Source organism: Mustela nivalis (genome assembly GCF_964662115.1).
Source record: "Mustela nivalis genome assembly, chromosome: 9".
Taxonomy (NCBI): domain Eukaryota; kingdom Metazoa; phylum Chordata; class Mammalia; order Carnivora; family Mustelidae; genus Mustela; species Mustela nivalis.
The window spans coordinates 65,407,092-65,423,593 of NC_139028.1; the positions used below are offsets into that span (position 1 = coordinate 65,407,092).

A 16,502-nucleotide genomic window follows, 5' to 3' on the forward strand; every position below is an offset into this window, starting at 1 on the left:
TTCTGTTTGGTGATCTGTCCCTTGATGTAAGTAGAGTGTTATGGTTTCCAACTATTATTGTATTATGATTTATTAGCTCCTTTATTTGTTATTAACTATTTTATGTATTTGGGTACTCTCATATTGGGTGTATAGATATTTACAGTTGTTCAAATTTTTGTTTAATTGTCCATTTGTTATTATAGCGTTCTTGTCCTTTGTTACAGTCTTTGTTTTAAAGTCTATTTTGTCTGATCCAAGTATTGTTACCTGGCTTTCTTTTCATATCCATGTGCATGGTAGATGTTTCTCCATCCCCTCATTTTCAGTTTGCATGTGTCTTTAGGTCTGAAATGAGTCACTTGTGGGCAACATATAGATGGGTCTTGTCTTTTCATCCATTTTGTCACCCTAGGTCTTTTGATTGGAGTATTTAGGTTCATTTACATTTAAAGTAATTTTTGATATATATGTATTTATTGTCATTTTGTTACTTGTGGGTTCTTAAAAATCCTTTTTTTATTAACATATAATGAATTGGTTCAGAGGTACATCTGTGATTCATCACTCTTACATAATTCACAGCACTCACCATAGCACATAGCTTCCCCAATGTCACCTCATCCCTCCCACTCCCTCCCTTCCAATAGCCCCCAGTTTGTTTCCTGAGATTAAGAGTCTTTTATGGTTTGTCTCCCTCTCTGGTTTCGTCTTATTTCATTTTTCCCTCCTTTCCCCTATGATCCTCTCTTGTTTCTCAAATTTCTCATATCAGTGAGATCATACAATAATTGTTTTTCTCTGACTTATTTCACTTAGCATAATACCCTCTAGTTCCATCCATGTTGTTGCAGATAGCAAGATTTCTCTTTTTTGATGGCTGCATAGTATTCCTGTATGTGTGTGTGTGTGTGTGTGTGTGTGTGTGTGTGTGAGATCTTCTATATCCATTCATCTGCTGATGGACATCTAAGCTCTTTTCATAGTTTGGTTATTGTGGACATTGCTACTATAAACATTTGGGTGCATGTGCCCCTTTGGATCACTACATTTATATCCTTAGAGTAAATACCTACTAGTGCAATTTCTGGGTCTTAGGGTAGTTCTATTTTCAACTTTTTGAGGGACCTCCATACTGTTTTTCAGAGTGGCTGCACCAGCTTGCATTCCCACCAACAGTGTAGGAGGGTTCTTCTTTCTTCTCATCCTCACCAACATTGTTTCCTGACTTATTAATTTTAGCCATTCTGATTGGTGTGAGGCAGTATCTCACTGCGGTTTTGACTTGTATTTCTCTGATACGGAGTGATGTTGAGTACTTTTTCATGTGTCTGTCAGCCATTTGGATGTCTACTTTGCAGAAATGTCTGTTCATGTCCTCTGCCCATTTCATGATTATTTGTTCTTTGGGTGTTGAGTCTGATAAGCTCTTTATAGATTTTGGATACTAGCCCTTTATCTGATATGTTGTTTGCAAATATCTTCTCCTATTCTGTCAGTTGTCTTTTGGTTTTGTTAACTGTTTCCTTTGCTGTGCAAAAGCTTTTGATCTTGATGAAATCCCAATAGCTCATTTTTGCCCTTACTTCCCTTGCCTTTGGCGATACTCCTAGGAAGAAGTTGCTGCATCTGAGGTCAAAGAAAGAGGTTGCTGCCTGTGTTCTCCTGAAGGATTTGGGTGGATTCCTTTCTCATTGAGGTAGTTATCCATTTTGGGTATACTTTTTTGTGTGGTGTAAGTAAATCATCCAGTTTTATTCTTCTGGATGTGGCTGTCCAACTTTGCCAACACCATTTGTTGAAGAGACTGTCTTTTTTCGACTGGACATTCTTCCCTGCTTTGCCAAAGTTTAGTTGACCATAGAATTGAGGGTCCATTTATGGGCTCTCTATTCTGTTCCATTGACCTACGTGTCTGTTTTGTGCCAGTACCATACTGTCTTGATGATGACAGCTTTGTAATAGAGATTTGTGGCTGTTTTTGTTGTTCTTTTCTCATCCTTCTCTCCCTATTATGGTTTGCTGAACTTCTTTAGTGATATACTTGGATTCTTTTATTTTTTGCATGTTTATTACTGGTTTTTGATTTGTGGTTATATATACTAAATTTGTATATAACTCCCACATATAGCAGTCTATATTAAGTTGATCACTTAAGATTGGACCCATATTTAACTCTTCTCTTCCCATGTTTTAGGTATGTATTGTCATATTTTACATCTTTTTGTGACTCTTTTGACTGATTTTTACAGATACACTCATTCATACTTCTTTTATGCTTCCGACTTTTTAAAAAAATATTATATGGCCATTTAAAATCTTTAATCAAATTTCATCAAAGATTACCAGCCATATTACATGCCATGCTTAGCTTTCTATAAACAACTTTGTTTCTGTGTATAAATCAGTGTTAACAAAATAAAAAATAAAACCGTATCCTAGGCAAAGAACTTTATTAACCTTGTTTCAAACTTTATTCACAGGCTTCTTCAGTTTAATTAGCTGCAAAGAATGCATTGTGTATAAGCAAAAACTGAAAAGAGCTGCAGTGTCCAAGGGGCTTGGGCTTAAAAATATCAGAGATCTAGATTTTATCAGATCCATGAGAAAAATCTTAAAAAGCAGTCATAATATAAAATAGCAGCTCCCAGTAACTTCTTCAAGTTTTATCTTTTTCAGAAGTTGACTCAATTCAGTTTGCTTCATTCTTGGAAGCTTCGTCAAAATTCCCCACAAGATCTGGAACTTCATCATCATCATCTGCTCTAGTAGCAAGTGGTGCTTTTCTATGCAGAGATTATTTGGGAGAGCTTCAGCCAGTCTTCTTAAACTAGTCAACCTGTCTGCACCAAGTTGGTTTAAGATACTGGGTAGCATTTCTGTCAGCTGCTTTGTCTCAGCATGGCCTGTGTTCATGCCAGCGATGCCTGAACTTTGGGATTGTTAAAGTGGATAACTGTTCCTTGGTTTGTGAACATAATTCACTTTTTCAATACGAGAGATATTGTTTACCCCTAACTTCTTTAAGGAGAACTGAAGTTTTTTTTTTTTTTTTTTTTTTTTTTTTTATCATCTGCTGTAGCTGTACTATGAACCACCTTCTTCTTTGGCGAGCAGTTCCTTTCCCACCAATGTGCACTTGTGCTTGCAGTTTGGTTTCTCCTGGTTCATGAGTTTCTTTCATTTTGTTGGAGCAGAAGTGGGACCGCACAGGGGACTAGGGTGCTCAGAGGGGTCTCAGGCGGACCAGCCGAGATTAGGTGCACACACGTGGGGACGAAAGATGGCAGCTAGAGCATGCTTCCTACTTTTACTTCTTTTCTTTCCACTCAGAGTCCCTTTAACATTTCTTGTAGAACTGGTTTAGTGCTCATGAACTCCTTTAGCTTTTGTTTGTCTGCTAATCTCTTTACCTCATCCAGTCTGAATGGTAGCCTTGCTGGATAGAATAGTCTTGGCTGCATTTTTTTTTTTTTTCACCTTTCAGCACTTTGACTCTATCATATCACTCCCTTTTGGCGTACAAAGTTTCTGCTGAAAAGTTTGCTGAGAGGCTTATGGGGTTCCCTTGTATATAACTACTTTTTATCATGGTGCTTTTAAAACTCTCTCATCATCAAAGAAGCAGAAACTAGTAGGAGATAAATATGATGAGATTTATTGCAAGGAATTCACTTATGCAATTGTGGGGGTAGACAAGGCAGGTCCTAAATCCACAAGACAGGGCATCAGAAACAGCAGGCTATAACTTTGGCAGGAGCTAAAGCTGCTAGGGGTAGATGGATCATCTTCAGGAAAGCTTTGCTTTTCAGGTTTTTTACTTAATTGTCCTGTATAAGTTAGGCAGGCCTAATAAAAACTCCTTAAAGTCACATGATTATGGACTTTAATGCCTTCACAGCAAAATTTAGATTAATGATTAAAGAACTGGGGGCTTATGGCCTAGCCAAGTTCACATATCAAAAATCTATCCCACCTTCCATTTAGGATTGACACACCTTTTGACCAACTCCATTAAGAAGATGTGGTTGGAAGTGCATGATAAGGATAGGGGAGCACAGGAGCTGGATATGTGATGTGGTAATGTAAGGCATGCATCACTCAGCCTTTATTTTCAAAGGATGATTGTTTTTCTATAAGTTTTGTGGAGCCATTTATGATCTGATGTGTGTATGTTACAACAGTAATCCTAAATGTATACAAGAACAAGGATCGAATGGGATATGTCAAGGCCCAATGCATTTAGGAAGCCCTTTTGCAAACCATGCAAGGTGTATAAGAGATCTGACAAAAGGGCTAGAGCTGGAGAGGAGAAAACAAGACTTGGGTCACATAAGACAGCAGAAACAAATTTTGGTTGATTGAGGTGGTTTGAGCCAAATAGAAGTAGTTTATTTCATGGAAGGAATCAGAAAGCAATCTAGTGCTAGGAATGCTGATGTAGATTTTCAGGGAACTCCCCTGCCAAAGTCTGCTTGCTGGTTTCCTGACCCCTCTGCAGAGACAAAGTGGTTCAGAGTTCCTGGGGAAATGAAGAGGGTCAGTGGCTGAGAAGGGCACCAACAGGAGAGGTATTGGTATCCAGAGAATGCCACAACAGGTCAGTGGATCCCTATCACCCCATCTCCAGAGGACAGAGGACAAGAGGAGCTGCATTTCTTCCTCCATCATTAAAACCAGTACTGAAGAAGGGCCGTAGAGGTTCAGCGAAGGCACATTCAGAGAAGGTATAGATGAGGGAGCCATGGTCAGTGATGTTATAGAAGGAGACAATGCGGGCCTCATAGTCCAGGAAAATCCCAACTTGGCGTGGAGGGACCTGAAGGTGGAGGGGAGTCTGGATGCAGGTGCCAGCCTCATATTTTTGTTTGTTCCACAGCCAAATTGTCCAGAAGCCCGTCTCAGGGCTGAGCGAAAATTGCCCCTTCCTTTGCACAGAGTCTCTACAAACACCCAGGTCCCAGGCCTCCTTCCCTGTCACATCTACCTCCCAGTAAACCTGTCCAGAGTCAAAGCACTGGGCACCCAGGACCATGGGATAATGGTCAAATCTGTCCTCATTTTCAGGCACTTCCTGCCGTCGGTCTCCAAGCCTTACTTGTCTCCGATCCTCTGAAAGGATGAGCCATGGATTGGCTGTGTGTGGATCCAGAGTGATGTGTACTGTAGAGAGAGGACCACAGTCAGGCAGGGAGAGGGAGGGGAATCAGGAACCCTGGGCCTGTGGTGTGAGGTAAGGATGAGAGGTGAGCATGGCCTCACTGCGGGAGGAAATACCCCCCAGCCTGACTTTAGAAGGAACCACCTATCTGTCCCTGCCTCACCTTACCCTGACTGGCTATCTCTCCCTGACCCTGGGACCCATTCTGCACCCTTAACACCCCCTGTGTTCCCCAGTCCCACTTTCCTGGTGCTTGCCTCACCTCCACATGTCCTCAGCATCCACTTCAACCCTGGCACAAGGCACACATTCCTCAGGTCTGGGGAGGTGATGTTCAGCTCCTTCAGGTTCCAAGACTCACTCCTGGGCAAACAGTTATAGACTCTGTTTCCAAGTCTTGCCTCACCCTCCTGAACCCTGATACTATAACCTCACTTGTGGATAACACTTTGGTGCAAATTTACAAATACCTGTATTAGGATCCCTGAGGGTAGAAGGCAAAAAGTGGTAGAACTTAGTTCCTATCTAGGTGTTCCTGATTACATGGGCTCCTGAAGCTACTGCATAGTCTCTATCTCCTCTTCAAGCCTGAGGTCAGCAGGCAAGCACATTCTGTTTCATTTTACAGGTGAGGTATCTGCTACAGATGGAATTACTTCCATAAGGAAGATTCCATGTTGCTGGTCTCCTCACCTGGCTCTTTCTGGGAGATGTGTAACCAACTAGATTCTTTTTAAAGAAAGGGTTCTAAGAGGCTGTGGACTTAGAACTTCACAGAATTTCCCAGTTTGTTGGGACTTCACTTTATAAAGCTCTTATAGTCCAATTACTTTGGGCAGCTCACTGAGATGTCCATTAATTAGCATCAGACCAGAAAATATTTTATGGAAGACTGGATCTTTGAGAATAGGGAGGAGAATGGGGAATACATCAGTGCATGTTTTTCTAACTTGAAAACCTTTCCCACAGGTATATATGTATGCTTCCTTCCACCCCCTCCTCTTATATAGAAAACCTCCTCTTACCTTCCCAGGACATTCTTCACCTCCTGAGGAGAAAAGAGATAAGAGTATGAATTCTGGATCACTGGTTTATCATGGAGACCTCAAGACCTCAGTTCTGTGGGTGAGGTGATGCCCTTCCCCGCGGAGGCCCATGGGACATTGCTCTACCCTGTTCCTCTGGGCCAATACCTGAAATATTTCCCACCAGCCTGGAGGAGAAAGGATGTGGATATTTGTGGGGTAACCAGCATGGGTGTGACCTCTAGCGAGGGGAAGAATGACTAGTTTAAGGACTGTGATTCGGAAGATAAATGAGAATGAGACTTGTGGGTAGAGGAGTTGGAGGAAAGTGGAAAGGAACAAGTAGCCCAGCTTGGCCAAACCCCAGAGGCAGTCACAGGGTGAGAATGGCCAAGTCAGGGTGCACAGAAACTGCTCCATCTCATTTGCAGGCTTGTGTTGTTTGGGAAGGAAGGGCTTTTATGCTGGAGTTAATGCTACTTTCTCATGTATGTGAAATTGAATCATTTGAGAACATGCTGTTTCAGACCTTGGGAGCCCTTCACTAGGAACTGGCACCCTCCTAGGCCCAGTCAAAAGTGTGTTTAGAAAGCATGGTTCAGTGTTGGGAAGAAGCAAGCTTTAAAGTGGAAGAGGGTCTGCCAAATCAGGCCAATCCAGTCAGTCTTTTTGCACAAACAAAAACAAAGAATGGCTTCATGACCACATCTGACAGACACCTTGAAAAAGTTTGGGAAGAGGAAAACTGTAGGACATCAGAGCAGAAGGGACTTTTTAGACTCTGGTCTCCCATAACAAGGTAAACATATAGGGGATGAGAGAACCTACAGGGATGAGGTTTTTTTTTTTTTGTTTGTTTTGTTTTGTTTTTTTTTTTTTTTTTTTAAACAGTTATATGCTTATTTTAATTTTAGCTATGGCTCTTACTATTTGGGCTAAAGTGGTTAAGTTATTTAGCTGTAGTCTCTTGAGTTTCTCAACCTCTCCGCTCTTCTGTTTTCTCATCTATGAAATGGGGATAACAGAACCCACCTCACTGCATTGTTGTGACAGAATGAATACACTGAGGTGTGTCCTACATGCTATTTAAGAAATGGCCATTGTAGACATGAAAACAACAACAAAAAAATCAGTAACATATCAACACATAATTTTGTGACTACTATTGCTTAGGACAAATTTCCTTTTATGCTGAATTTCTTCCGATGAAAGAGTGAGACCATGTTAAGAAAACCCAATGCTAACAGGATTTGGGTAGTTCATAGAAATGGCAGGAAGTATGAAGATGATACATCGTGATTAAATCTGGGGAATCTTTGTTATTCAGCCCACTCCCTCCCTCTTGTTTCACAAGTGGAGAAAGTAGGTCTTGGAAAAGAAGAGCACTTGCCCTAGAATTATGGAGAAAACTGATGGCAGGGCTGGGGCTGGGCTACTGTCTCTTAATTTCTAGTGCCATGTTCTCAGTTACGTCTATGAGAACTTTCCCAGGGCCAAACCATCATGAAGAAGCTTTTGTGGTTTCTCTCATTTAATCCTCACAAAAATCCTTTGAGATATGTAATATTATAATGTCCACTTAACATAGGAGAAACCTGACACTCTGAAAGGTTAAGGAACTTTCTCAGGATCGTGAAGCTGGTATGTGTCAAAGCAGCTCTAATGGGGATGCCTGCTTTTTTAAATTGCTGCAAGGAAAATTCCCTCCTAAGTTGGACCTTTCCATGGCCTGAAAGCAGACCACTCATGGGTCTGAATTCTGGTTAGTCCAGACACTGAGTTTCATTTGCTGATGCTAGAGCTCTCTGAGGCTACCCATTTTTCAGTTCATCCTTGAGACTCAGGGAGAGGGCCGGCTCACCTGCAGCAGCTCCACAGCTGAACCCCTGCTCCTCCTCTCCAGCTCCATCACCAGCTCCTGCAGGGCTTGGCTCTTCTGGGCCAGCATGGCCTCCACCTCCCCCAGGATTCTCAGTTGGTTCTTCTCCTCCATGTCTAGCCTCTGCAGTTGCCGCTGCTCCTCTGTAGCCAGGAAGTTTTTCTGCTGCACAAACTCTGCATGAATTCTCAGTTTGTGTGTTTCAACCTGATTCTTTAGTGTCAGTGGGAAGAAAGAGAAGGTTCAGGAATGAAGGTGTTTATATCTATTTCTATTCCCTGTAGACTCATCATTCTGGGTCTGAGAACATACATATGTACATACTATTTTGCTGGGGAAGTACAAGGGTGAGGCTTCTGGGCTAAGAGAGAGATGGGATTATGGGGCAGGGGGCACACTGTAGCAGCCCTACAACCACAGCTGCATGGGCCCATGGTATCAGACTTTCTACAGCCTCTTTCAAAACCCAGACAGTACCCAACTATGCTGCTCTGTCTTCATATCTCCATGAGTTCCTGAGACTGTAACACCTGTCCCCACCACCAATAACCTCCCTTGCAACATTTCCTCAGTTCTGAGGAAAGAGAGTCCTTGGGATAATCTTTGCCATTTTCTATTAGTGACTGAAGGTCACCTGATGACACAGGATGACTCCTTTTGTCATCACAGCCTGACTTACCCTTCTCCAATCCCAAATGTTCCCTTTCTGGGCTCTATTGGCCATGAGTTCCCTCCATTCCTCTAATCCCTGCCCCCTGCCGCCCCCCCCCCCCCATCCCACTTACAGAGGCATAAAAAGCTTTAGTTCTCCATTCTACTTTGGACCAGTGATCTGGACAAGGTCAAGCACCTACCCAGTCACACTGGTTTTTCTATGTTTTGCCTTGGTCATTCCTGTAAGTCTGTTACTCACAGCCTTTGTCATTTCCTGACAGGTGTAGTCATTGGTGATCTCTATATTTCTATTGGGGAACCTCTGTCCCAGACACCAAGGCAGGCATGCTATCATGTTTTAAGACTAGGCTCAAGGATTGGGAATTTAAGGTATGGCTTGTTCCTCTTGGCACCTTCTCCTAAGACTCTTGATTTTTCTGATTGGGAACGCTCTCCTTTTTATTCTCTATCAGAAGATCTAGAGGGCAGCTGATTCTTCGAGAGTGAGATATACTATCACTCTACATATGGGCATAGCTATGGTTAGAGCTTGAGACCAGGACCCTGGACTCTGCCCTGGCTTCTGATCAGAGATTCCCTTTGGGATGTGACACTTGCCTTCCAGGCTGTTCTCTTTGTTGCAATATTCACTTCCATCTCTTCAGCCAACTCCTGTCCTTTTCTCAGTTTCCCTAATGCCACTTGAAGCTTCTCCTGAAGAGAAAGATAGGTTAGCACCCAATTAGACCAAGAAGTGGGGTGGAGTGGCATGAAGATGACCATGCTAGTACTTTGAAAAACAGTGCAGAGAAAGAGGGAAGACTACAGTCTGACTGGGATAGGAATTTTGTGGATAAGAAGACTTTGGGAAAAGCCTGATGTTTCTTAAGAAATGCATCCAAAAAGATGGCAGAGGAATAGGAGAACCTATTTCAGCTGGTCCCCTGAACTGAGCTAGATATCTACCAGAGCACCCTGAACACCTGTGAAATAAGCCCGAGTTGTAAGATTATACACTTCTGGATCTCTACAGGGGCAGAGGATCAGCAGCAGAGTGGTACAAAGTTGTTGAGAGTGCACAGACTGGTATCAGAGGATAAACAGAAGGGGGAGGGAGCTACCAGAAGATAGAGCTACCCCACGACCCAGCAGTTGCACTACTGGTTATTTACCCTAAAGATACAAATGTAGTGATCCAAAGGGGCACATGCACCCAAATGTTTATAGCAGCAATGTCCACAATAGTCAATCAGAGAAAGATAATTATATATCTCTCTTACATGAAGAATTTGAGGGGCAGGGCAGTGGGCCGTGGGGTACAGGGAGGGAAAAAAATGAAACAAGATGGGACTGGGAGGGAGACAAACCATAAGAGACTCTTAATCTCAGGAAACAAACTGAGGGTTGCTGGTGGGGGGTTGGGATAAGGTGGCTAGGTTATGGACATTGGGGAGGGTATGTGCTATGATGAGTTTTGTGAAACATATAAGCCTGATAATTCAGAGACTCATACCCCTGGAGCAATAATACATTATATGTTAATAAAAAGATTAAAAAATCAAAAAATATCAAAACAAAACAAAATAAAACAAAACCTCCCAAAAAACTAGAGTCCGGGACCTGATGGATTCTCTGGGGAATTCCACCAAACATTCAAAGAAGAAATAATGCCTATTCTTCTGAAGCTGTTTCAAGAAATAGAAAGAGAAGGAAAACTCCCAGATTCTTTCTATGAAGCCACTATTACCTTGATCCCCAAACCAGGCAAAGACACTATCAAAAAGAATTTCAGACCAATACCCCTGATGAATGTGGATGCCAAGATTCTCAACAAGATCTAGCTAATTGGCAAATAAGTCAAACTCTCTCTCTTTGCAGATGACAGGATACTTTATGTGGAGAACCCAAAAGACTCCACCCCCAAATGACTAGAACTCATACGGCAATTCAGTAATATGGCAGGATAGAAGATCAATGCTCAGAAATCAGTTTCTTATACACTAACAGTGAAACCGGAGAAAGGGAAATTGAGAAGTGATTGCATTTACAATAGCACTGAAAAACACAAGACACCTTGAAATAAACCTAACCAAAGAGATAAAGGATCTCTACTTGAAAACTATAGAATACTCATGGAAGACTGAAGAAGATACAAAAAGATGGAAAAACATTCCATGCTCATGGATTGAAAGAATAAACAATGTTAAAATTTCTATACTTCCTAGAGAAATCTTTTTTTTTTTAAAGATTTTATTTATTTATTTGACAGAGAGAGATCACAAGTAGGCAGAGAGGCAGGCAGAGAGTGAGAGAGAGGGAAGCAGGCTCCCTGTTGAGCAGAGAGCCTGATGCGGGACTCGATCCCAGGACCCTGAGATCATGACCTGAGCTGAAGGCAGCGGCTTAACCCACTGAGCCACCCAGGTGCCCCTTCCCAGAGAAATCTATACTTTCAATGCCATCCTGGTCAAAATATCATCAGTATTTTCCAAAGTGCTAGAACAACCCACCCTAAAATTTGTATGGAACCAGAAAAGACCCCGAAATGCCAAGGAAATGTTGAAAAAGAAAAACAAAGCTGGGGCATCACATTGCCTGATTTCAAGCTTTATTACAAAGCTGATCACTAAGACAGCATGATGTTGGCACAAAAACAGACACATAGACCAATGGAACAGAGTAGAGAGCCCAGATATGGACCCTGAACTCTCCAGTCAACTAATCTGCGACAAATCAGGAAAAAATATCCAGTGGAAAAAAGTCTATTCAATAAATGGTGCCGGGAAAATTGGACAGCTATATATAGAAGAATAAACTGGACCATTCTTTAAAACCATACAGAAAGATAAACTCAAAATGGATGAAAGATCTCAGTGTGAGACAGGAATCCATCAAAATCCTAGAGGAGAACATAGGCAGTAACTTCTTTGACATTGGCCACAGCAGCATCTTTCAAGACACGTCTCCAAAAGCCAAGGGAAAAAAGTGAAAATGAACTTTTGGGACTTCATCAAGATAAAAAGCTTCTGTACAGCAAATGAAAGAGTCAACAAAACAGAGGCAACCCATGAAAGGGGAGAAGATATTTGCAAATGACACTATAGACCAAGGGCTCATATCCAAGTTTTATAAAGAACTTCTCCAACTCAACACCCAAAAAACAGATAATCAACTCAAAAAGGGGGCAGAATACATGAACAGACACTTCTCTAATGAGGATATACAAATGGCTAACAAACACATGAAAAAGTGTTCATTATCATTAACCATCAGGGAAAGTCAAATCAAAACCACATTGAGATACAACCTTATGCCAGTTAGAATGGCAAAAATTAACAAGGCAAGAAACAACAAATGTTGGAGAGGATGTGGAGAAAGGGGACCCTCTTACACTGTTGGTGGGAATGCAAGTTGGTACAACTGCTTTGGAAAACAGTGTGGATGTTTCTCAAAAAATTAAAAATATGAGCTACCCTATGACCCGGCAATTGCACTACTGGGTATTTACCCCAATGATACAGATGTAGTGAAAAGAAGGGCCATATGCATCCCAATGTTCATAGCAGCAGTGTTCACAATAGCCAAACTGTGGAAAGAACCGAAATGACCTTCTACAGTCGAAGATGTGGTCCATATACATAATGAAATATTACCCATCAAAAAGGATGAATACCCAACTTTTGCATCAATATGAATGGGACTGGAGAGGATTACGCTAAGTGAAATAAGTCAAGCAGAGAAACTCAATTATATGGTTTCATTTACTTGTGGAGCATAAGGAATAGTATGGAGGTCATTAGGAGAAGGAAGGGAAAAGTGAAGGGGGGAATTGGAGGAGGAGATGATGAACCATGAGACTGTGGACTCCAAGAAACCAACTGAAGGTTTTAGAGGGGAGGGAGGTGAGGGGATGGGTTGGCCTGGTGATAGGTACGTATTGCATGGAGGATTGCATGTTATATGCAAACAATGAATCTTGGAACACTACATCAAAAACCAATGATGTACTGTATGGGGACTAACATAACATAATTAAAAAAAATGAAACCAAACTGTTGCTGGGCTGCAGGGGTGGGGCACTACTCATTCCTAATTAACAGGAGGCCACAGGAAATGTGATTCCTGCAGCATTTTCCCCAAGTATATTCCCTGCTCCTAGGGAATGAGAAAGTTGTGCTGAGCTTGCAGTTCTCTGCTTGCATTAGATACGGAAGGTGGGAGACCCCCTACCTTTCCCCAACCCCTCCACTTCCACAGGCGATGCTGCCTGCCCACCACTGGGGAACAAAGACCTCCAGGAACCCATATTCCTTTTACCTGCTCATGCCTCTATGCTAGGGCCTCACCTGGTATTCCCGAGCAGCATCTTCAATAGGAACCATGTGGTGGTTACGGTGTCTCTGGGACTGGGAACACACCCAGCAAAGGGTCTTCCCATCTTCCTCACAAAACAGGTGCAGTTTCTCTCCATGCACCTTACACCGGTCCCCCTGTGTGTCCTCCTTGGCACTCTGGGCCATTTGTTTGAGGTTGTCCACCATGTTAGCCAGTGGCCAGTTGGGTCGGAGATTTTGGAGCAAGAAGTTGTGTTTACACACAGGACAGACACCACCCCCATCTTTCCCGACTTCAGAGATGCATTCATGGCAGAAGTTGTGGCCACAGTCAATGCTCATAGGCTCCACCATGGGATCCAGGCAGATAGGGCATGTAACCTCCTCCCACATCATTGCCAAGGGCGCTACTGAGGCCATAGGGCTAATGTTCTTAGTAAGCAGCAATGCAGAGATCCTGGGGGTAGCCTGGTGGGGAGAGGAGAAAAGGAAATGAGAAGATCATAAGCGTTGTGTGAGAAAAAACAGTCCAAAGGAAAACATGAGAACGAGTTTAGTGGAAGGGGTGAGAATAAGACCAGAACAGTAATTTAAATAATAACTTCTCTAGTCTCATCCACTTAATCTAGTCAGATAGAAGGGAAAACTGAGTCCCCTCAAAGAGACTGTGAATGTTATTGAGAACTTCAGATATAAAGCTGTTTACAACTCTTTTCTCCTCATGGCCATCCTTGCTTCATTGTGCCTGCCCAGATTTTTCCTATCCATTCCCTCCCCTCCCTGGTCACCAGTCCTCTGCTCAGTAGCTCATCATCATGATAGGGGCCGTTCACTACGCACACTCCTTATGCCAGAGAAGGTGCTGTGTGCTCTGTGAACATCACTAATATGCACGATAATGGCAATCACATATCTGTGATTATGTACATAATATATTTATTATATATGTATGTCTATCTGTATGTATCTATACCTGTAGGTATGCATGTGTGGATATGTTTGTGTTTCCATACACACACAAACTTGTAGACTAGCGCGCTTCCTTGGGGGAACCTGGCAGCTGTTTCCATTGCCTCTGGGGCATGAACTCTTTTTTTTTTTTTAATTTATTTTTTATTTTCAGCATAACAGTATTCATTATTTTTGCACCACACCCAGTGCTCCATGCAATCCATGCCCTCTATAATACCCATCACCTGATACCCCGACCTCCCACCCCCTGCCCCTTCAAAACCCTTAGATTGTTTTTCAGAGTCCATAGTCTCTGATGGTTCACCTCCCCTTCCAATTTCCCTCAACTCCCTTCTCCTCTCTATCTCCCCATGTCATCCATGCTATATGTTATGCTCCACAAATAAGTGAAACCATATAATTGACTCTCTCTGCTTGACTTATTTCACTCAGCATAATCCCTTCCAGTTCTGTCCATGTTGCTACAAAAGTTGGGTATTCATCCTTTCTGATGGAGGCATAATACTCCATAGTGTATACGGACCACATCTTTCTTATCCATTCGTCTATTGAAGGGCATCTTGGTTCTTTCCATAGTTTGGCGACCGTGGCCACTGCTGCTATAAACATTGGGGTACAGATGGCCCTTCTTTTCACTACATCTGTATCTTTGGGGTAAATACCCAGTAGTGCAATTCCAGGGTCATAGGGAAGTTCTATTTTTAATTTCTTGAGGAATCTCCGCACTGTTCTCCAAAGAGGCTGCACCAACTTGCATTCCCACCAGCAGTGTAAGAGTTCCCCTTTCTCCACATCCCCTCCAACACATGTTGTTTCCTGTCTTGCTAATTTTGGCCATTCTAACTGGTGTAAGGTGGTATCTCAATGTAGTTTTAAGTTTCTAACACCGGAAACCATCCTACCCCTCTCACCCTCCGAGGGTTAACTGTCGACAGGGGTTCCTGGGCCACACTCCAGGCTAGGTTGCTGCCCCATTCTCCTGCTCAAGGTGGTCAGGCCGTGGTAGGAAGGCAGCCCTCAACCCCTCCTCCTTCCCGGTGGCGTGGAAGTCTCTTCCCGAGCCAGGCGCCCTCGGGCAGGGGCTGGGGTGTGGCCCCGACTGGGGCTCAGGGTGCTCCATTGGGACTGCAGGCTCTAAAGGGTGAGCAGGGATGGAAGGGGCCCTTCGGATCTGGGGCAGGGGAAAGAGGTCCCCCTGTCTCTGGGCCACTAGGGTCGGGGCAAGTCACTTACCTTTTCAGGGTACTCACCAGCTGGCGGCAAGTTGCCTATTTCACTTTCGATTTCCCGTCAGAGGCGGGTCTGGAAGGGAGGCGGGCGGAGGGGCGGAGAACGCGAGGAGAGCGTGACCAGCCAGCTGGGGCGGAGCTAGGGCGCAGCAGGTGGTGGAAGCCGAGGCTGGCTCTAGTGAGAGCTCCTTAGCTCTTCGTCCTTGCTTCCCGCTCCCTCCCATGTCCTCAGTATCTAATAAGAAAAAATATCGCATCTAATATGGAGGAGTCATGCTGCCTCCTTTGACACTGTTCACCATCACTCCATACCAACGTGCTGTGCCGTGCCCACTTACGGGAGCTGCCCTTAGGGAGGTTTGGATGGCGACAACAGCGCCTGGAGGTCTCTCTTACAGGCCACCCTCAGCTTCCTACTTCCAGAAACAAGTCCATTTGAGGAAGGACTCGATATTCATTCATTCATCCATTCATCCATCCATCCATCCATCCATCCATCCATCCATTCATTTAAAGATTTTATTTATTTGACAGAGAGAGAGAGTGTGTGTGTGTGTGTAAAGGCAGGAACAGAAGCAGGGGGAGTGGGAGAAGGAGAAGCAGGCTTCCTCCCAATGTGGGGCTTGATCTCAGGACCCCGGGATCATGACCTGAGCTGTGGGCAGATGCTTAACTACTAAGCCATCCAGGTGCCCAAAGACTTGATATTCTTTTAATATCAGGGGGTAAGGGATTTATTCCACATGACCCCAAGGCAGGTGTCACACCAGTGACTGGTAAGAAGGGAATTGACATTTACTGGGCACCAACTGTGTACTTGTCACTGAACTAGGGATTTTCTGAGGTTATTTTTTATTTTAAAAATTGTAGTAAACAAAACTTACCATTGTAACCGTTTTCAAGTATATAGTTCAGTGGCATTAAATACATTCACTTCATTATGTGACCAAAAGCACCATCCACAGAACTTTTTTCATCTTGCCCAACTGAAACTGTTATCTGTTCAACAATAATTCCCCCATTATACCCTCCCCTCAGCCCCTGGAAGCTACCATTCAATTTTCAGTCTCTACAAATCTGACTCCTTTAGGTGCCCCAATGTAAGTGGAATCATATAGTATTTGTTCTTCTGTGACTAGCTTATTTCACTTAACAAAAGGTCCTCAAGTTTCCTCCATGTTGTAGCATGTGGCAGGATTTCCTTTCTTTTAAAGGCTGAATAATATCCCAATGTTTATAAATGCATTTTGTTTATCCATTCATCTGTGA

The 16,502-nt window shown here is 43.1% G+C and overlaps 1 protein-coding gene and 1 pseudogene across 3 annotated transcripts; both read right to left on the bottom strand.

The window, feature by feature from the left end:
* Window positions 1-2,415: 2,415 nt before the first annotated feature.
* LOC309840233 (transcription factor BTF3 pseudogene) lies at window positions 2,416-3,527 on the bottom strand (annotated as a pseudogene). Its single transcript has one exon. The product of its transcript is annotated as a transcription factor BTF3 pseudogene (transcript).
* Window positions 3,528-3,614: 87 nt separating this feature from the next.
* Window positions 3,615-15,328, bottom strand: TRIM21 (tripartite motif containing 21). Of its 2 annotated transcripts, none has more exons than XM_082749900.1 (7): window positions 15,238-15,328; window positions 13,045-13,500; window positions 9,317-9,412; window positions 8,027-8,257; window positions 6,166-6,188; window positions 5,403-5,503; window positions 3,615-5,142 (listed from the first exon to the last, which is right to left on the bottom strand). In XM_082749900.1, exons 2-7 carry the CDS (start codon window positions 13,450-13,452, stop codon window positions 4,595-4,597), a joined length of 1,407 nt encoding a protein of 468 aa, XP_082606026.1. In that variant the 5' UTR covers window positions 13,453-13,500; window positions 15,238-15,328; the 3' UTR covers window positions 3,615-4,594. The 2 variants fall into 2 exon arrangements, with proteins under 2 accessions (XP_082606026.1, XP_082606027.1); XM_082749901.1 differs by having other exon boundaries at window positions 15,255-15,297.
* Between the last annotated feature and the right edge of the window lie 1,174 nt (window positions 15,329-16,502).